The sequence below is a fragment of the Nannobrachium achirus genome (assembly GCF_963921795.1).
Source record: "Nannobrachium achirus genome assembly, chromosome: 22".
NCBI classification, from domain to species: Eukaryota; Metazoa; Chordata; class Actinopteri; order Myctophiformes; family Myctophidae; genus Nannobrachium; species Nannobrachium achirus.
Window position 1 is genome coordinate 10847122 of NC_137829.1, and position 22547 is coordinate 10869668.

The following is a 22547-nucleotide window of genomic DNA, read 5'->3' on the forward strand; positions in this document are numbered from 1 at the left end:
AATGTACACTCAGAAACACAAGGAAAGGCAATGGAAAAGAGACAGACATAACACAAACAAAAAAGATGCCTCTTGCACAGAGGCAACTATGTCACCTCCACTTCACAATCCAACAAACCCGGCTGTTTCACCTTCTTTCACAGAGCTACAGAGTACAGACCCTCCAGGATTGTATTATTGTTTTTATGACTTCCACAGACTGAATATGCTATATAAATTAGAAGTGTGTGTGTGTGTGTGTGTGTGTGTGTGTGTGTGTGTGTGTGTGTGTGTGTGTGTGTGTGTGAGTGAGTGTGAGAGAGAGAGAGAGAGAGAATAGATGCTTATAACAATGTGCATAAGAAGGAGCAGAAACCAAAAGATTGTGTGTATCTTGAAAACAAGCAACACCATAACTCGCCAGAAGAGGGGCGGCGTCTTAAATTGTTGTCTGAAGTTGTCGCTTGGTGCCCATTTTTATGCGCGCGTGCGTGTGCGCGCGTGCGTGTGTGTGTGTGTGTGTGTGTGTGTGTGTTTTCAAATAATAGGCTATGTGTTATTATGTTTCACGTGCATATGTAATACAGTTCCTATTACACCTGTGATATAGTTATCACAGCATGTTATGTGTAAAGGCTTAGCCAATAGCCATTCTGAGGGAGAAGAAGAACGCATAACATTCAGTTGAACTTGGCCAGACTTGAACTTAATATACCGTAACGATCCGACAGAAAAGAGGAGCGCTGTGTGTGTGTGTGTGTGTGTGTGTGTGTGTGTGTGTGTGTGTGTGTGTGTGTGTGTGCGCGTGCGTGTGCGCGTGTGTGCGTGTGTGTGTGTGTGTTTGTGTGTGCCGTGGGTGGGTGGGTGGAAGGGTGGGGGTCGAGGAGGGCGTGAGTATAAACAAAGCATTTTTCCATTCTGGTTGCACCCGCTAGTTTTAACGTCTCCGATTGGTGGGTGCAGATAGACGGGGAGGTCCTTACAGATGCTGAGCGCTGACTAGTGGGGAAGTGAAAACGTCAAAGTCAAAGGAGCGTCAGTTCAGTCAGCTGGTCTAGTTGATTTTACCACCACCACCACCATCATCATCATCTTCAACCGCTGATAACAACATCCCTGAGGACAGAGACTGACAAGCGGCCGGCTATAAGTGCACCCTATGAAGATTGGAGATAAGAAGAGGCCACGGGCAGCTTCAGATTGTGTTCAGGTAACGTTAGCCACTTGCTAGCTTGCACACTGCGTAGATGGCTGCAGCCCTTATGAAGAAAAGCTGTTCATCATAATAACATTCAGCTGCTACTACTACAGCTAAGTGAGCTAACCTTAACGTTACTTCAGTTGGCTGATGCAACATTGTGGTTCAAATACAAAAAAAATGTGCATGTCACAGTCACACTACTTGAGAGACTTAAATTCCTCACGAAACGTTAAATGTTATTTTACATATTTCACTCCCCAAATAACGTGTTTGATTAAATAGCACCTGTTGTTTATGGCTGCAAGTGACTCATCGTTCGTTATCCGGGCTAGAGACCCGCCTGCCTAAACTCAATGGAAGTTGTTTACTCAAGGCTAGACCAGGGGTAGGTAGGCAACCTTATTATCAAAAGAGTCATTTTTGTCCCAAGGATTTATAACAAATCTGTTTGGAGCTGCAAAAAGATGTTTAATTCTGCTTTTTCTGTTCTTTCAATATTACTTTTTTTGTATTATTGATTTGTTATTGTTTGCTAATTTCTCAAAGCAGATCAAGTACACCAGTAAGCCAGCATGCCTTAGTGGTAAAAGTAAACAGCATATCCAAGCATTATTACATTATTTACTTTCCTTCAATAATTCGTTTCTTATTTTTATCTGGTGCATAGGCAACACGTTTTGGAGGATGTTAGAATAACTTTCTGACTTCTAAGATGATAATGTATTATTATTAATAGTATTTATCTTTCACATACTTCTTTGCCCAAGTAACTGGGAGCCACAGGAGAGTACCTATAACCACATGCGGCTCTAGAGCAGCAGGTTGCCTACCCTTGGGCTAGAATTGTACTAGACTGGTTGATCTGGAATTGCAAGTGTGGTATGCAGGGCATTTAAAGGTGTATGCCAATTGGTGATGTGTAAAAGCCAAGGGGAGTGGGACCAGGCATTACATTTGAACGCATGTGCTGTTGTTGTGTTTGTACTGTAGGCCCTTGTGTTTCTTTTTTGCAGGCAGAATGAACACCCTTCCTGGAAGAACGGTGTTGTCACTATGCAGGCGCACGTCGACAGGCGCTATGGGGGTCTTGGCAGGCTCTCCTGGCCTTCCTGCCCAGGATAAGGCCTGCTTTCAGGCACTGAGAGTCTGTCACTCAGGAGCCAGAAGTAAGGGCAGCGTCAGTACCAAGAGACGTGGCTATGATATCACCAGAAACCCCCACTTAAACAAGGTTGGTTTCATGGATTGTGAAAAGCAATTTATGATAAATGCATACACTGATTTCCATCCAACAGCACCACACAGCTGCACTCTTATCTAGAATCATCCTTGCACAAACGTGCACAACTGTATGTAATCACTTCAACCCTGTGTCTTTTTCATCACTCAGTGAAATGGTCATTCAACTCAAAACCTCATCCTGAACCACAGGCCTCAGATTCTGATGACTGCAATTCTATTTGTCACTAGATTGAACTGCTGTGTTTGATACACTCAATTGTGTTGGTATCAGGGATACTGATTTAGATTGGTTCACATCCTATCTATATGAGAAATGCTTTTGTCAAGTTTGGAGATTTCGTTTCGTCTTTGAGTCCCTCAAGGCTCTATCCATGGGTCTTTCTCTTTATGGCCCCAAAAAGAAAAAGCAACAGCTCCCTGATATCTCTTTTTGATTGTCTCAACATTATGATGGATGGCTCTAAAATGTTAACAAGAGTAAAACCCGTCATAGTGTTTTGGCCCAGTGGTTCTGGTGATTTACCGACTGACCTAGATTCCCAGCAACATTACGTTAAACCCACAGTCTTGGCATCAAATTGGACAATTTGGTTAAATTTGACAAACAGATAAATGCTGTTGTCAGATCCAGCTTTTATCACCTGAGGCTGCTTTCTGAAATTAAATCTGTGCTATCTTTGAATGATTTTGAGTGAGTGATTCATGCTTTTATTTCCACACGTTTGGAACTACTGTAACACAATTTATGCTGGCTTAAACCAGGCAAATGCTACCCATGAATGGAATGAGCTACCCTACCATATCAAACTGACTTGAGTTACAGTTTTACGGAGGACCGCGTGAGATGGCACTTCCTTCCAGTCCTTTTGCTTTCAATGCTTTGTCAGCACTATTCTGGGAACTGGGCCAGGAGGTCAGTTCACAGATTCCCTTAGGTGGGGATTTTTATTTTAAAGCAAGTAAGACTTGATTTAGAAGAGTTTTAGTACATCTTTTAGCTTTTACAGCTAAGTTTTGTTCTAGGACCGTGCTGCTTGCGGAAAATCAGATTTTCAAGTGATGCAAAGGTGAAATTACTGTAGACTTTACTTATGAACACTGACATGGTTCTTAACCAGCAGACATAAGCACCACTTACAGTATGTGCTGTGTTAAATGATAGTCTGTGTGCTTTTGAAGGAAATCAGCCTATGATCATATTGTCCGCAGGTATATATAGTATGGTATAAGCATATTAGGCTGTACAACAATATAATATATTAACTTGCAGAGAAATCTGCATTTGGGTTTGTTTTCCAATTTGGAACATTCCAATACAACACCACACACACACACACACACACACACACACACACACACACACACACACACACACACACACACAATTGTGCCACCCATAGCAATAAGACTTTTAAAGTCACACACACACACAATTGTGCCACCCATAGCAATAAGACTTTTAAAGTGAATATATAAGTTCTCCTCACACACTCCGATTATCTCCCTCTCTCACACTGCAGTGCTTGGATACATCAGGTATGATCTTCTCTCCCCCTCTTTCACTCAGACTAGTGTGTTAACTGTGTTTATGTTTCACGGTGATATTTTGCGTTTGCTCTTGACTGTTGTCCTCAGCATTAGTTTCAGTGACCTCTAGCAGACCCTTTTCATCACCTACTCTGTCATAAATTTGAGTAGTTTTAAATGAGTATGTGCCATGTGAAGAAGGAGCCAGGCAGAGTATTGGCATTCTGATAGACTAATTCACTAATATAGCCTACCACATTGCAAAACCTACACAAGGAAACATCTGATGTGCATTCAGAAGAGGCATGAATGTACTGTACAATTATAGACAACCCCCATTTTATTTCCTACAAAACTCTTGGGCTTTTCCTGGCATACAAGAATGAAGTAGCAATGAGAGCAATTGACAGAATGTACAGTAGGAAGACATTAAAATGGAGTGTGGGCAGGGGAGGGTAGCCAGGCTCCTATGCTATTGGATAGAATAAATAGATTAAGTCTCACACTCGCCCCATAACCCAGTGGAAAGACTGCCAGCACCCTCCTTGCATGTGTGGAGCAGCACTAATCGCAACCAGGACTGAGGAGGCAGAGGCGGGGTCAGAAGGCTTACCAGGATAGAATGCTCTGGATGGTTCTCAGTGACCTGGCATGACCCCCCCAGGGCCAAATAAACACTGTTGAAGTCTTTTTTTGTGTTATTCCTTGTATTACACATCAATGTAAAACATCTGTTAATCATCCTCATAACTTATCATTTAATTTCATGTACCGGTAATTGTTTTAAATGTCGGCTGAGTGCCAAGAATATTAAGGGTGAGTGATAAAATAGCAGCCAGGAAAATGAGGCTTGCAACACTGCCAAAGACACCAGGAGCTGACAGCCAGCAAACTGGTGCTGTGGGAACCAACACATGGGCACCGGTCACGAGGACGTCCCACACTAACATGTGGATGTACTCAAGAAAGACACAGGAGCGTGAAGCACAAACGAGTTGGCCGGATGTATGGAGAGCCGGGAGGACTGGAAGCGACGATGGAAGGCTAGTCTGAGGACGACCTAGACTAGAGAGAGGGAGAGTTTTAAATGTATTTGTGAGCAGCCAAAAGGATAAAAGGGCAAAAGGGCGTTTTCCTGTATTTGGGATGTATGAGTCAGATTTAACCCCGCCCTCGAGCTCTAATGATGGAAGCGGTGATTCATTGTGGTCAAACTTTGGCTTCCTCTTCATTTTGTTGGCTTTAGCTTGCTGGAGTGAAAATACTTTCCAGGAAAGATTCTGCTTAATGGTCACTCCTCTGCCTTGTAGGGAATGGCATTCACCCTGGCGGAGCGCCAGCAACTGGGCATCCACGGCCTGCTGCCACCCTGCATCCTGTCCCAGGATGTCCAAGTGCTGCGTGTCATGAGGAGCTATGAAACCAGAGTCAATCCCCTGGACAAGTGAGCACATGGTTTAATTGCTTATAGTCATATAGTACTACACAGTAAAATCCTCAGTATTCATTTATCCATTTGTAACTCTTAAACCACATGCACCCTTATGGGTCCATTTGGTTACATTTGTACATTCTCAGAGTTAAATGAGTACTCCAGATTTCACAATGCATAGTGTAAATAATAAAGTAATGCCAAGGGTTATGATGAGTCCTATGTATGCATTGAGAATGGAATCTGTAGGACTAGAAAATCCACTATTTACTATGTGTCCCAGCGCAGCTGATGGCTAGTCATTGCATTTTTTCTCATTTTAATTTTTTCATTTCATTTGAAAGCTGGGGATCATAGCTACAAAATGATATATTGGTTGTGGAGATTGACCCAACAGTTTTGAAGATACTGTATGGCTTATAGAATGATGCCATGCTGAAATACTACTTTTGAGATATTCAAGTTCTCAATAAATGTCTAACCTGCAAATGACCTGACGATCTCTCACATTAATTAAAAAAAGTTTTATTTACATGCAGAGTTAAGCTCTGGCGTTTAAGTGAAATGTAGCCTAGATATTTTGAGATGCATTTGTGGCTTTTTTCATTTTAGAAAAAAAAAACAAAAAAATCATATTAGCAGTAGTAAAAAACCATGCCTTCCGAAATGACTGCCCCTCAGTCATGCTGAGTCACATATACACATTTCAGTTGCAGAGATGAACCCCCCCATCCCCCCTCTCACACACAGGTACATCTTGCTGATGACTCTGCAGGACAGGAATGAGAAGTTGTTTTACCGTCTGCTGACATCTGATGTAGAGGAGTTCATGCCCATTGTGTACACCCCCACTGTTGGGCTGGCCTGCCAACAGTACGGCCTTGCGTTCAGGAGACCACGGTGAGACAAACGCATCAGACATATGAGGCAACCGAATTTCCGTGGAATTAACGATGGCGCTTATTACTATGGCTACCATAATCAATGCAAGTAACTCCATATGGAATAAATGTGTCACAGAGGCATCCCGTGGATCGATCGCTTCCTTGGGAGTCTTCCACACAGCGTTGCTATGAATGGAAATGTGCAAGCAGTACTATACATGAATTCCTATGAATTGTACAGTTCTGTATCATTTTTTTAAGACCTTTACTTAATTCTACCATTTACTTAAAGGGCCACTTCACCTCTGGGACAACCCTATCTTATTTTATTGTTGTTTAGGACACGATCAACACATAGCAATAAGACTTTTTAAGAGTTATTTTTTGTGTTCAGTCTGTGTTTTTAGATATTTTAGTATTTCAGCATGACTAGTGATGCATTTTGCATCATCAGTGATGCGTTTTACATCATATGATGCAAAACGCATCACTAGTACATGCTGAAATACTAAAATATCTCAAAAAACAGATTGAACACAAAAAATAACTCAAGATTGTGTTGATCGTGTCCCAAACAACAATAAAATAAGATAGGGTTGTCCCAGAGGTGAAGTGGCCCTTTAAGTTGCTGTTTTTTTTAACATACTTTTTTTTTTACGTATACTATGTCTGGAAGTGTGTTATTTTCTCACAAGTTACCATCTAATAAGCAGGATAATATATAGTAAGGATGTCATTACTGGAAAATAAACATAACTGATTTATGAAGCTGACTGCTTTACAGAGGGCTTTTCATTACCATCCATGACAAAGGCCATATTGCCACTGTCCTCAACTCCTGGCCTGAGGAAGACATTAAGGTACAGTACTCTGTCCTCTCAGATTTAGATTTCTATGTAGGAGATTGTTTAGTGCTTTGTTAACTGTGGTTACTATCTCCACCCAGGCGGTTGTGGTGACAGACGGGGAACGTATCTTGGGTCTGGGTGACCTGGGAAGTTACGGCATGGGCATTCCTGTGGGAAAACTAGCCCTCTACACAGCCTGCGGAGGTGTACCTCCCCAGAAATGTCTACCTGTGCTGCTGGACGTGGGAACTAACAACCAGGTGCTTCAGAACTGTGAGACCTGTCTGTTTGGGGCCTCGATATCAGAATAGAATTACTACTACTAAAATAACCTTGGTTATGATTGATTTGAACCAGTGAGTGTGCATATTTGTATGTGGTATCATGCAACTCGTGTGTAATAATTTGTAATAAACAAAAGCAAACATCAGCATCCGTTTTTCTGATCAGGAACTCCTTGATGATCCCTTGTACATCGGACTTAAGCACAACAGAGTTAGAGGAAAGGAGTATGATGAACTTATTGAGGAGTTCATGCAGGCAGTGACGGACAAGTGAGTACAAACATTGAATTGGCTATATTCACAGCTTTATCCTAATGGGTCCATTTGGTTCCATTTGTTCAGTCTTCTAAGTTCAATTGACACTTAAGTGCCCTATCTTAACCGCGGCGCCCAACGTTGCTATTAAAGCATGCCAATTCCATGTGTTCCTATCGATTTGGATAAATAACTACAGAGAAAAGAATGGCACAATGACGCTATAGAATATAGATTCACAACATTGTTACATTATAAGAGTTATTGGCTATTTGAGGATATTTATCAGCTGCATGAAGATGTTTCGCCTCTCATTTCCCTCACGGAGCTCTCCAAAGTACGCATTGCGTACATAGTGGAGAGACATTCTCTGCTTCATTGATTGTGTGCCTGCTGCACTGAAGTGTGTGTTTTGTGAACCCAAGGCGCCTAATGCAAACATGCGCTCCCTCACTAAATAACAATCACCTGTGCTGCTGTCTCTCTGGTAGGGATAAGACCTTTATAAGTGCAATGTATGTGGGTATCATGCCCTGATCGCACCAGACCACTCTCATTTTAAGACCAGCACATGCCCATGGCAAAATCGGCGCAAGATCATTGGTATCTAGACAACGTGGGCACAACGTCAGGGTAAAGGTACAGTGCCAAAATGTGCCTTGCGCTGTGCGGTTTTGTGCCACTTTGCACCAGGTGGAAGATTGGGCAGTAGATGGAAGTATTTTATTGTGTACAGGCCAGGGATGGGAGACCCCACCACCCCTGTGTGTGTGTGTGTGTGTTGGGGGTGGTCAATGGAAAGGTAGAATGCATGTACAGTATGTCTATGTCAATTGATGTTTTGTTGCATCATCACTCCACAGGTATGGGATGAACTGCCTTATTCAGTTTGAAGACTTTGCCAACATCAATGCTTTTCGAATTCTCACCAAATATCGCAACCGTTTCTGCACCTTCAATGATGACATCCAAGGTAATGCTCAGTGTTTTGTCTTTCCTGAAGCCTTCAGCCACAACACTGTACTGTCATGACCTTCATGTATTTTCAAGTAGCCGGACTACATCCAGCTATTGGATGGAGTTTCAAAATGAACAGTGGTATTCGGGTTAGGGCAGAGTAACGGCTGAATGTTATTGGTTGAGACTTAAAGCTGCTGCAATCCAGAAATTATTTCAATTAATACTTAAGTATAGAATTAAGTATTGAGTATATAACTCATAGAATATACTGTAAATAGCACAGCTGCAATGGATAGAAGTGGTCACCCTACTGTTTCATTGGGAAATTTAGACCCTAGTGTTCGGGTAGGACACCTAATGGTTGACAAGCACTACTGACTGACTACTGTACCTGGGTCATACCAGTGTCATGTCCGGGGTGTGTGCCGGGTGGTACGCTAGAGAAACAGGAGATGGGCTCCTGCCTTATGGGCCTCATGGCTTGGCAAGGCTTACTACTGTCTGAAACTCATGATGAGCACAATCTCTTCCCGGCCAAGTGGAAATTGCCTCTTGAATGAGTGGTGCACTTGAACATTTGGTCTAATGTGGAAGACTGGGCTTGAATCCCAGGCAGAACACAAAAGTTATGGTTTGCGCTGCAGCTTTAAAACAGTCTGGTTCCCGTTGCACTGCTATGTGACATTTTAATGTTTATTATGTTGGTTATATAGTATTACATAGTACCTAATAATAATATTTCATTTGAAATCCTTGATTCTGCAGAATTCTACATAATACTATATCATAATAATATTTCATTTGAAATCCTTGATTCTGCAGAATTCTACATAATACTATATCATAATTTCAATCTCTTTGACTTGCTCACATGATCTGTATTACAGATCCACAATCTGTCAAATGCTCTCTTCATTGTATTGTCATTCTTCTGTCATAGGCACAGCCTCAGTAGCAGTTGCCGGGGTCTTGGCTGCATTGAAAATCACCAAGAACAAGATCGCAGACCACACGTTTGTGTTCCAGGGAGCAGGAGAGGTATTAAAAGACTTAAGATTTGCCTGTGATTATTTTAAAGGAGTAGTTCACCCAAAAAGTACTTAATCAATTACAAACCCCACGAAGCCTTGAATTCATGCAGATTATTTAGTTTGTGTCGCATTCCTGAGCCAATAGAGGGTATGCACGTCCACCTAATCTAGACTGAGTGGCAAAACATTGAGCAGCATGTACCACTGGAGTTTGGAAGTGCTAGTTGCAAATCACTCAACGGTACTGCATACCAAATGTTTCTAAATTGCACATAATGCAGGAGGCAGCAGGATGTTGTGTTGTTGAAAACGAGTGCTTCCAAACTCTGACACTTGGAAAAAATAATCAAGTAGCTCATAACATGCCTATGGTGGATTTTTATGAAACGAAAACTTTGCAGATAGAAATAGGATAATTCAGATAGGACTTTTCTGTTTGGATGTATGGCTGTCAATGGCAGAAATCATTTTTTTGCCACTCGGTAGGCGTTCCCACATAACTTCCAGCAACAGTGATGTCACACGCATACCCTCTATAATTCAATGAGCGGTCAGTATTCAATGGCTGGTCAGTAGGAGAACACTCCACACACCATCAAATCATTGGCTCAGGAATGCGGGTGTCCCTCGGACCCAAACTACTGAAAATAGACGATCTACAAGCTCACAACGTGTGATTTGATGTGTTGTGTGAGCTTGTAGATGTACTTTCACTACTTTGTCATTTAATTTATGGATTTTCTTTTTTTTTAATAATTTTCAAAATCTGAAAAAGGATGGGCTATTTACTCACGACCCCAGAACAATGCCATTGTTTGGGAACCACTGAACAGTGAAGAGTGAAGTTTGTTCTGGGAAAGGACTGAAGTTTATGTTTATTAAAGGATCCCCATTAGAGACGCATGAATGAGTCTCTTTATCTTCCTGAATTTAATTCTAGTAATATGGCTTTTGTTGATTTGCGCTCCTTCTCCCGCAGGCTGCTTTGGGTATTGCCCATTTGCTCACAATGGCGATGGCAAAAGAAGGTGTGCCTAAAGAAGAAGCTGTCAAGAGGATCTGGTTGGTTGACTCCAAAGGTCTCATTGTAAAGGTAGTATTGCTGTTTTTGTCTCACTCACTCACTCACTTCTCTCTGTCACTCTTATACAATGCCTGATAGGTTATTAGCTAATTTACTACCAGGATTAAATTCATTTTATAAACAGATTTTCGAGTATCTGCGGACGAGCGCAGGCCAGCGTGTGTTATACGATGTCCAAAAAAAAACAATGGACAATAATTTATCATTTTTATAATCGTATTCGGTGATCAGCAGAACTTCACTAAAATGACATGCATTAACCTTTTTCATTGAATAAAAACGTTTTGACCCAATATAGGGAAGAGGCAATCTCAACCATGAGAAGGAGGAGTTTGCTCACGAGCACCCTCACCTGAAGACACTAGACGAGGTGGTGAATACCATCAAACCCTCGGCAATCATAGGTGAGCTCCACTGCACATCACTTCACTTAGGAGAAGTTAACTTTCTTTTAGAAACCTATACCTATTCAGCTGCGTCAGTTTAGATATGACATAGATGCTAACTGTTTGTCTTGTGTGTAGTTGAGTCAGTGGTTGGTAACGCAAACATTCCTTCCTGGTTTGATTCTTGTTCAGGAACATATATTTCAATAGGTTTAGGTAATAATTAAGGTTAGCTATATAATTTTAATTTATATATGGTTATGGTTATGCACTGTTAGCATGGTTAAGTTGAGGTATAGTTTAATGGAATTTGGGGATGGCTGACAGAAAATACTTGGGTCTAACTTAACCTGGTTGCCTATTTGATTGGCAAATTAGATTTTTCATAAGTAGCTGACCTATATTCTCTTAGGGTTCTACCACATGACCACAATTTATCTTCCCAGAGATCCGAAAACAGCTTTTGAATTGTTATATCATTGATATCGGGGAAAACTGATTGAGATATGATGGATTGTCCCTCTGAATTGAAGGAGTGGCTGCCATTGCTGGAGCATTTACTGAGAAGATCATTAAAGACATGGCATCCTTCAATGAGAGGCCAATAATCTTTGCCCTGAGTAATCCCACCAGCAAGGCAGAGTGCACTGCAGAGCAGTGTTACACACTCACTAACGTAAGGAACCCTCTTGTACTGAATTTAATTCAATGCTTTTGTTGTCATTCCAGGCGTAACAAAATAAAAAATGTCAACTCCTGAGTTAATGCACTAAACCCCTAGAAACTAATGTCTGTAACAATCATTTGCGTCAACAATCTGCGTCCCCTCTTTGTTTATCTACTAGCCTAGCTCAGCTGTGTTTAGCCATTAGCTTACTATGCCTAACCTCAGTAAAACTATGCCTAACCCTAACCCCCGTGGGGTGAGGCGCTATCATTCCTGCCGACGCTACGTTGTTGTGGATCAAAGCGACCGCTTGCTCCGCCCCGCGCCGCACAACGAACGCTCCTGTTCTCAATCTAACTGAATCTCAAACTAACTGTGACATATATACTAAAGCAAATAAATGGTATACAAAAGTAAAATTAAGGTGAAAGTGGAACAATATGACATATGAGTTGCTTTAGGAGGAATAGAGACATACGTATGGTATGTAGCATATCACTGTACCGCTTTCAAGTTAGATTATAAGCTTACTAAAATACAGTAGTACTGCAAACAGACTGAAAAGTCAAATCGTTTCGTTACTTTAACTTCACTTAAAGTCACTTCAGGGGATTATTATTTTACATCAAGGGACCTGTCAGGCTGTCACCCGACTCCACTTCAAGCTTATGAGTTGCTTCCTGACTACTACTTCAGTAAACTGTCTTCCACTCATTTTCAGGGTCGGGGAATCTTTGCTAGTGGGAGCCCCTTCAGCAAGGTGACACTGGCTGATGGGCGTTCATTCTATCCAGGCCAGGGTAACAATGCCTATGTGTTCCCTGGGGTGGCTTTGGGTGTTATTGCCTGTGGTGTGCGCCACATATCAGATGACATTTTCCTCACCACTGCAGAGGTGAGTTATTGTTTTCATGTTTGTCACTGTAGAACGTGATTTTGACATATATAAATAACTTGTTATACCGGGATGCACCAGTGTGATAAAGGAGTAGATTCTTTTTAGTTTTGGTCGCATTCCTGAGACAATAATTTGATGACCGGCAAAGAGACTCCATTGAGGTCTTATTGGTGAGTTAATGGGTGAGGCGCCAAACCACAACATGAGAATTGAGATACTGTTATATCAGACCAACCATGTGTTGCATGTCTTCTCCCCTCTCCAACTTCAGCTTCCTATCTTTTAGTACTCTTATGTAAATAAAGCAAGCATGATATTACACCACAGTATGTGTACAGTATATGAAGGGTTATGGATTCCAAATAAATTAATTTCATTAGATTTGTAAAAAGCGACGTAAAGAAAATAAGTGATATTTAACATAAAGATGGCAGACAGGCAAATACAGCAGTTAATCCCTTCAGGGGTCAGTCAGTTCAATTTCACTGTGGTAATGGTATATTTATTTGTACCCTAATGGTTCATGACAATGAAACTCTTGAATCTATCCTGCTGTCTACTCCGCAGTTGCCTAAAATAAAAAGTGGGTTTCTGGAGTATATAAACAGTGTGTTGGCGTTCCTCTGAATCTTTCCATTATCTGATACCTTGATGTCCAGCACCTGGCCTGAATATAGGCTTGAGATGTGAACACAATCTCTTCTATGAATTACTCTAATGGTTTATACAGGATGAATATGGTAGAATGGGAAAAAATAATAAGTAAAACCCACATATCAAAAATGGCATTAGTTCTCTACTCCTATTTTTGTACTTGTGTGTGTTTTAGCTAGGCTGGTTTTCATTAGCATCCCTGTCATTAGCACCTCTTCCACTTTTGGTGAGTTTTTAATTGCTGTTTATCTCAGGCAATAGCTGGCATGGTAACAGAAGAGAACTTGGCTGAAGGAAGACTGTATCCCCCTCTCAGTACCATAAGAGAGGTATCATTTAAGATTGCTGTGAAGGTAGGACATCTTTAAATTTTGTCCACCCTCATTCCTCAAATTGAACCAAGTTTGTCACCTTTCTCCTTTGGAAATATTTGTGAGCCTAGGTTTCTTACTTTCTACTCAAACATGATCCTGTGTCTACTCTACTCTCTCAACCTCATACTGTTTTCTTGCTCTTTGTCCCTTTGCTTGTCTTCCACTCTTTATTTCCCTCTCTCAGATCGTCGCCTATGCGTACAAACACAACATTGCTTCGCTGTATCCTGAGCCCAAGGACAAGGAGGCATTTGTGCTGTCTCACGTCTACAGCCCAGATTATGACGACTTCACTCTTGACACATACACATGGCCCGAGGGAGCCATGAATGTACAGGATGTTTGAGTGCACCAACATTTCCGTAACAACATACTTTTGGCTGCATTTCATGACACAATAGTCATACAATTCCTGTAATATCTTCACCTAAAAAGCTGCCAATAATTCATGCCTTTTTATATAGAATACTATATTGTCTTTTTGTAAACGCTGGTATGTGTCCGTTCCCTTCTTGGATCCAAATAGGAGTTTAATTCATATAATCATCATAAATGAATTGTGAAATGGTTAGTCAACCAAAGTAATGCACTATTACTTATTTTTGTGAGATTATGGTCAGGATATTTCATATAGGAGATGTTTTATATCAATGTTGTGCTTTCTTCATATCAGTACCATGTGCCCTTCAACTGAATGAAAGCGTATATTTATATAGGTGAAACACCATATCTAGTTTCATAAGCATGTCCTGTATAAAACCAGAAACCTGAACTGCACTCCTTTTGTCGGGTATTGCAATTTCATTGTGCTTGCACAATGGCAATGAAGCTCTTAAATCTATCCAAGCTCACCTGTTGTGGTATATATGTTTTCTGCAATGTTGAAGTAAAGATGTTGATCTCACAGTATGCCACAGTACCCAGCTAGTCTGTCATCTTGTCTGATGAATGAAAGCACTTGAACTTTGCCTGTTTGACCTCAGGAATGTCAAATCACATTCTACTGAGTTGATCCTCTTCTCATTGTTGGTGGCTGATCCATTAATGAACACTCCCAAGATCTTGTTCATCCATTGCTTTTGCTCTTGTATCGTCTATCACGTCTTTTATCCTCTTTGTTTCTTGCAGTTTTCCTTTTGTTTTTCTCTGAGGCTGTATGATGCACCTTCTACCGTTTCAAAAAGTGCTAATACAAATAAACTTGTTTATTATTGCTTGTAACAACAGAGCAGCTTGTAACCTCTCATAGTCATGACTTGTTTTACACTCCTGTTACAGAATGCCAACAAATGACATTTCACTCCCTGTCAATTACTCTAATTTGTTGAAGTCATATTTCTGTTTGTATCTAGACATTGTCTCTGGTTCCCTGTTAAAATGCTGCAAGAACGGGTAGCTATTTACAGAATGAGGTGAAAATGTTTTACTTTCAGAATCTTAGGCGCTTATAGCTTACTACTCATTTATGTGTTTTCTTTTCTTCCATATATTGGGTTTTCTTTTAGATTAGTTTTGTACAATTTTCTGCTTCCATTGTTTCTGCCAAAGTTACTGATAGACATCATAAAAAGATATATTTCTCCCAGAGAAAACAATGTTGTGCTAAGCACTGATGTATGTGTGGGAGTTACATAGTGGGGTTGGGGAAATGAAATGTTACAGAAGGGAACAAATAAATATTGTTACTAAAATTACAGAATGTTTTCTGTTTTTGATCAGTTCCGATCACACCATTATGTACAGTGTGATGCCATCAGAGCTGCCTGAGAGGACACGTGGGCTAATGTTAATTTTGGGAGGCGTTTCATCAATTCAACCTAAATTTCTCAGCGAGGCTTGTTTCTTTGTCAGGCCTTTTTAAAGAGTTGCGGCTGTACGTTACACACTAAGGAGTCTTAAATATTTAGAGGAAACCAAATAGTTTCAATTGGATAACTAAATTATAATGGCTAATTGGGTATTCCTTTGCATTTACTTCCACCCCTGCCACCTCCCATCTACTGTATGTCTAAACAAATCGGGAGTGAATGGTTGATTTATGTATACCATTTCAATGCATTCAAAACAAACACAAACACATTGCTGCATAATGCTTCATTTAATAGCGACTTCATCTGTGGTTTAGTGCAACTGTTTGAAGGTGCAATCCATGCATTTCAACAGGCTTTTTGCATGAAATCAAAGATTATTGAAATGCTGCCTAATATTTAAAACTTATACAGTAATCATATAAATAATCATGGTTGTACTTTAGGTTAATGAAACATGACCATAAAATATTCAAGTGCAAGCAGATGAAAGATATTTTAGCCTAATTTATACTTTATGCTTTGTCTTACTCCCATGTCGCTCACTGAGAATATTTGATTTTCCAGTGTCGTACGAGGTATGACAAAGTATAAAGACTTTATACTCAACGTGAGGATATAGGGCACAATAACTCTGAACATGTGCTTCATTGTAATATGCTTTCAGAAGAGTTGGAACTGTAAACAAGATAAGCTTAAAGTTGAAGTCAATGGGTAATCATTTCAGAGAATACTTGACAAAAGCACACAACTGCATTTAGCACTTGTAATCAGTGGTACAGACACTGCTGTGAGTCACTACTGTGAGTAGAATGCCATATCCCCAATTTTGTCTAAAGCTTGGCAGAATATTAAAAGAATAACTGTAAGCACATTAGAAACACCTCAACTTTAATTAGAGATACAGGTACCTGATAAATAAAAAAGCTCTTTACAAAAACATTTGTCTTCCTCGACTCTTTAGCACATTCATGAACACCAGTTATTAAATTATTCGCATTGACTATCAAATAGTCAATGCGACTAATAGGGGGAGGGGGGGGGGGGGGAGAGAGACAATTATAGAAAAATACAATTCAGAACACAAAAGCTTCAGCATTTGGCAGATGCACAGCAATAACATTACTTAAAAGCTGTTCATGTTGAATGAGGACATACAGCATTTGTAAAAAGTAGATTTTTTTTACATCTGTAAAACCAATCATACAGTAGGCCTACTTATTCCAGGGTATGAGAACTACAATTACATACCATTATGGGTTTAGCAAGACAATACAATGTATGGTTCATGCTTTTAGCAATGGCTTTTAAATGGTCAGTTTTTTCCCCCAAGCACAGATAAAAAAGGCATAACTTTCATGAAGGCCAATTGGTGATATCAAACACCATTTGATGTGCATTTTGTAAAATAATACTGTATTTTTAATACTGAAATAATACATTTGAAAAAAGAACCCCAAAAAAATCAAATAAAAATAACATAACCAAATAGATTGTCTTGTTCAGTTTTCCTTTTCCATAACACTATGCACATGGTGTAAAGCATTGTTTGAGTTAACAATTCAGTCTCCAGCATGTGGCTTAATCCACAATAAAACATTGCACCACAAGTTCTAACATTTCTGTACTGAACAAGCTAAACATGAATTGCCCTTTGAAACAAGGACTCCCACAGTCTGCCTTTGGCAAGAAAATGATATAAAGCTAAACTATAAGCAACCATGCTGCTCCTTCATTTATTTGCAAACGTAATGGATGATGGCGTGGAACTGTGTCAAATAAAGCCACCTAAGTGTACTGTAGGTATCTTCAATAGCACAAATACAATGTTGATGTAGAATAATGGCAGTGGAAATAAACCAAGCATACAATGCTCATGGTATATTTTATCTCAGCAGCATTTCTTATTTGTGTAATTTCACAAACCGTTAGCAGTATGATTGGGGAATAATAATAATCATGAATGTTTGAGTTATGCTGTTGATACCATCATCTGGTGTGTCTTTGAGAGTACTAGATCGTATAGCAGATACATTAGGCCATGTTTTCCATGTACACACATTTGGAATTCAAACAGTATCTGGTTTTCTGTAAACTCGACTTCCCTGAACAACGCATTTGTTTTCTTAGGCAAGCCTCCTTTTCTCTGTTAGCTCTTTTTCTTTCCCGGACAAATGTAAGACAAGAGGAGGTCTATCATGTTCTTGACAATAGTTGGTGGTGGATGGAGAGCGTGGGGGAGGTGGTGCGCCAAAGTCATCTCCCAGGCGTCCACGAGCAAGACATCCAGCCCCTTGAACATTGCTCTCAGCACCCCATCCAGCTGCAGTGAGTACCAGTCACTGTTGTACAGGCTCACCTCTGGGTCCAAGGCCTGAAGGTTGGCTGATCGGATAACCACCAGGGTCCCTGGAGCCCGGTCCAGTAACCGTACCAGTGCCTGGCGAATGTTGCGCAGCCGACGAATGTAGACCTCCACGGGGAAGGTGCTGAAATGAGCCCATATGCTGAGGACTACTACAGTGTCAGGACCACCCGGCAGGCCATCAAGCTCGTTAGCTATGTAGCGCAGCTCGCTGGAGGAGACGGTTGTGAAGCGAATTGGGGGGCCGTGGCAGCGATACTTCACAAGGATGTTGTGGGTGCTGTCCACTGCCAAGTAAGGGCCAACGTTTTTAGGACTGTGCAAGTTGAACTCCTTCAAGTCTAAAGTCAGATGAAACGAATATGCTGTAAGACAGATGTACGTATGGTATGTCGGAGCATTTGAGAGCAGTGCAAAACATCACATTACTCTTTGAGGTAATGCTCACCTGGCACGAATGCGTTGAGATACTCGAACCATTGTCTGACGGTGGAGTCCCCATACATGTTGATCACCTTGCCCATCAGACATTGTGTAATGGCTGACGACTCATTGAACTGGTGCATAGGAACTCCACTCAGAGGTCGCCATGAGCCCCCAAAGTAATACCCAGGGGGTATTAGCTTGATGGGCTCTGGCTTTATGCTGCTGCTCTCTGCCTCTTTTTGGTCTAACATAGGGTGCAAAATGTTCAATTAATTTACAGAAAACAATATTGTACAAAGATACTGTGTACATCCATTATGATCTCTTAGACTCTTACCTTTCTTCTTAGGTAGCACGTTGACTCTATCAGTCCCTGATGCATGGATGCGAACTTTGATATTTACACCGCTGAGACAAAAGAAAAATATTGGTACAGTGAAAAGTGAACCTAATTCGTAGCATTGCGAGTTTTACTCATACATCACAAAATGACTAACCTCTGGAAGAGCAGGGCTTCTTTGTTGGAGATCAGGTGTTTCTGATAGCCCCCCTTGGCATGGTTGATTCTGGTGTCACAGCCCAGCAGCTTGGGCTTGTAGCAGTACCAGGGCTCCCCTGTGTGGGGGTCTGTGAAGTTGCACAGTGGCTGCTGGCTGGGAGGCAGGCACATGTTACACACAGTGGACTCAGACAGAAAGCCTGAGCGGAACAGGCTTTTGAAGAAAACACGGTCGGGCCGTTCCTCCCTCAGTCTGCGTAGCACAGTAATGGCCTCACTTGGGTGCACCAGGGTAATCTCAACCAGGGTGGAACCCTCCCAGAGAAGAGGGAAAACAGCAGAATAGAATCCATTCCGGTGGTCCAGCACCTGACCCGCTACACCCGCTCCCAGGTCGGGGGAGTGAAGCCGAGCCAGCAGGAAATCCCCACCGTAGCGTTTAGGGCGGCCCTGAAAGTCATGCATTTGTATGAGAGCCTCCAGCTGGTCCCCAACATGCCACTCTCTTCCTTCTTTGGTTGGAAGGATTGCGAAGAGGCTGTGCACAGGGTCACTTGTCTGGCGTAGTGGCACTAGGGTGGAGTGGGCAGGGGGCTCCGGCCACGCGATAGCGTCTAAGAGGTAGCGCTCCTCCAGAGTGTTCTCAGGTGACGGCTTTTGGTCGAGGTGACCACAGTAGGTGCGATTGTGATATAGGACTTGGGGCCCGTCCTGGGTAAAGGCGGAGTGAATTCTGCTCTGGAACTGGTAGAGGGTTGAAACCGTGTGACATTTCAGGTTCTGTGGACGGAGAGAGAGATTGCTGACAGCAGTAACGGTGGAGTTATGTGATGATACACTGGAATACTATTAGGGCAACATTTTCTGGCAATGGGCAATGAAGGTCATAGGCTAAATGGAATCCATGATGTGTAAATTTGAGTTTAAAAGTTGGAATATGGACAAACAATTGCAATCAAATAACTGCATATCATCCTCTGGTAGAAAAGCATCATTCTGGATAGGCTGACAGGACACACATGCACAGGCAGCATAGCCCAACAAGTCTCCACCTCTCTTTTATCTAACAACACCTGTTCTTACCTCCAGAGTGTGAATGTTACGTAGTAGGAAGATGAGGCCAGAAAAGGCTATGAGGAGGAAGATGGGAGCATATTTGGACAGATTCCGCCACATACCGCCCCCCTTCTGTCTCCCATGCTCCGGTCCCATTTCACACTCCGCTGTCACCATGGTAATGACGGCCTCATGTTGCTTTCAGCACCTTTCATTTTTGACAAATAAATATTGCAAAATATTGTTAGAGACACACTTATTTGAGAATCACCTGCAAGAGATAAATCTTTCAGCTTAAGATAAAGCTGAAAGACACAGATCTGATGGTTTAACCCTGAATCATCTGCTGCCTTTCATTTCTCTATTTGTTACATGATAAGAACATAACATGTTGGATTGTCTCCATATTTCCACACTTACATGTTTGTATTGTGAATGACTTTCAAATAACTGGCTGGACCACAATGTCTCTGCCTGGTTAAAACATCATCATCCCTTCTTCCCAGAGATTATCGTACTTCTTATATTAACATGACTGCAAAGAGAAACAATGTACCTCTTCGTTCTTCTGTCCACTCAATTTATCATTGAAGGTCTAGTTTTTCGTTGCTAAAACGGCTAAAACAACTGAACCTTCAGATCAATAATTTCCCTCAACAGAGAGTTTAGCCAATTTGTCAGAGATGTCATTCCCCTCAACCCCTGCATGTGTGCCAAGGTATCCAAAAGAACACACATCAGCACATTTTCTCAATCCTAAAAAGCACAAAATCTCCAGGAGCAGGTAAAAGTTTAATGTCCCACCCCTAAAGCTGCAGAATCTGAGCAGATGTTAATGTTTTCCTTTTTTTTTTTTTTTTTTTTTTTTTTGCCGTTGCTGTTATAGCCATCCTTTGGTTTAACTGAGTTAAAGGGAACTCAACCATTACAATAACATAACATAATAGAACAAAGCTAGATGGTTTTGTTTAAAAGGCAATAGATACATTTAATTAAAAATAGAACATTTGACCAGGGCTGCTGTAGGTGCACTGTTGACCGCAGGTGCAGGGTCTCTGAGGGAGAATAACTCATTAACAAATAATAAATATATGGATTTGCCCTTTTGTATGTTTCTGCAATATCCAATCCAAAAACCTAAACAAATTAAAGAAATTGTCTGTCTACCCAGTACAGCCAAACCAAAGCCTACATTTATGTATTCAATTATTTACACTAATTTGTTCAAATATGCAAGTGTCCCTGCAAGAAATACATTGTTTGTATGTGAAAAAGTTGCCTTGCAATCAACTGAGAAAAGTTTGGTAGTCTAGATTATAAGATGCCGCAATAATACATCAGGGTTATCTGAGGGTAGGTGTCAGGGAGAAACCTTCCAGAAAGGAACAGCCTACAGGACACACAGCAGTGGTGTACAGTAACTACGGTAAGTACTTTTACTTAAGTAGCCTACTGTACTTATAAGTACAGTACATTTTTTGTTATTTGTACTTTACTTGAGTATTTCCAATTTCCAATACATTTACTTCTACTCCACTACATCTCGGATTCAAATATTTAAATATATAATAATATTTAAATCTTAATAGGCCTAATTACTTTGTAGATTTTGATTATTTATTACAAAACATACATTAACCACGTCAGCCCTATATAGCCTACATTTCGGTCATTTGCTTTGTGAGCTTGTAGATATATTGTAGAAAATATGTTTAGGCCTATAGCTACATTTTTTTAAACTTGAAATGGGACATTCTGCAGAAATCTGCACAATGAGTACTTTTACTTTTGGTACTTTAAGTACATTTTGATACCAACATTGTTGTACTTTTACTCAAATACATTTTGACTTCTGGACTTTTACTTGTAACAGAGAGACTCTTATTTCTGCATTGCAGAATTTATTCTTGTTTTACTCGAGTAAAGAATGTGAGTAGCCTACTTTTCCCACCACGGGTCTGGCTGAAGATACTGCTGTTAAATCAAGCGTTCTGCTCTCCACTGCACGAAAAATAATCTCGTGATGTTTTTGAATTAGCCTAGCTAATACGTGTTCTACTCTACCGGATTGGTTCACAATAGTGGTTATGAGGTCGTAGTAGAATATGGTCAGTAAAGCCGAAAAGCAACAGCGGTATCATGATACAGTTACTGTACATTATTATTTATATTCACTGATATGCTTTGGTGTGATTGATTGGTCGTAGACAGTGCTGAAGTGATGATCCACACTCCAGCCACGGTACCAGAATAGCTAGTTCTGCTTCCCTGCTCTGCTGACGTTATCTGCTGCATAGCATAGAACAGGGCACTCACTGCCGATGGCTGGATGTGGAGGACTGTGGTCCAGCATAAACGTTTATAATCCAGCATACGTGATGTCACATGCATTGAACACCACTGAAAACACAACACTATAATGCAATGTAACGGTCAACAGAAAATAACTGATTACACCTATAAGTATTTATTGGAAATAGACCGTTACAAATATTAGACTACATTTGTTACGAGGTATATTTTATTTTAGCCCTATAATTTATATAGTGTAATTTATATAGTATAATGTATATAATGTTACTTACATGGATGGGTTGACTGACACCATAATATTCGTTGTTCGGCGCGCGGAGGAATCATTGTTGAGGCCCATCAAGCGGAATAACGCTTTAATAACGACAAATGTT

At 40.9% G+C, this 22547-nt stretch overlaps 2 protein-coding genes across 2 annotated transcripts; one reads left to right on the forward strand and one right to left on the reverse strand.

Annotated features, from left to right (window-relative positions):
• Window positions 1-941: 941 nt before the first annotated feature.
• Window positions 942-15378, forward strand: me3 (malic enzyme 3, NADP(+)-dependent, mitochondrial). Its single transcript, XM_080753251.1, has 15 exons — window positions 942-1189; window positions 2194-2411; window positions 5260-5393; window positions 6132-6281; window positions 7050-7125; window positions 7212-7373; window positions 7564-7667; window positions 8516-8625; window positions 9553-9650; window positions 10623-10736; window positions 11026-11131; window positions 11647-11789; window positions 12502-12675; window positions 13587-13685; window positions 13891-15378. Exons 2-15 carry the CDS (start codon window positions 2199-2201, stop codon window positions 14050-14052), a joined length of 1845 nt encoding a protein of 614 aa, XP_080609377.1. The 5' UTR covers window positions 942-1189; window positions 2194-2198; the 3' UTR covers window positions 14053-15378.
• A 1830-nt stretch (window positions 15379-17208) lies between these two features.
• On the reverse strand, window positions 17209-22547 carry nxpe3 (neurexophilin and PC-esterase domain family, member 3). Its single transcript, XM_080753259.1, has 6 exons — window positions 22446-22547; window positions 19888-20068; window positions 18803-19584; window positions 18643-18713; window positions 18328-18549; window positions 17209-18220 (listed from the first exon to the last, which is right to left on the reverse strand). The coding sequence occupies exons 2-6, from the start codon at window positions 20035-20037 to the stop codon at window positions 17664-17666; spliced, it is 1782 nt and encodes a 593-aa protein (XP_080609385.1). The 5' UTR covers window positions 20038-20068; window positions 22446-22547; the 3' UTR covers window positions 17209-17663.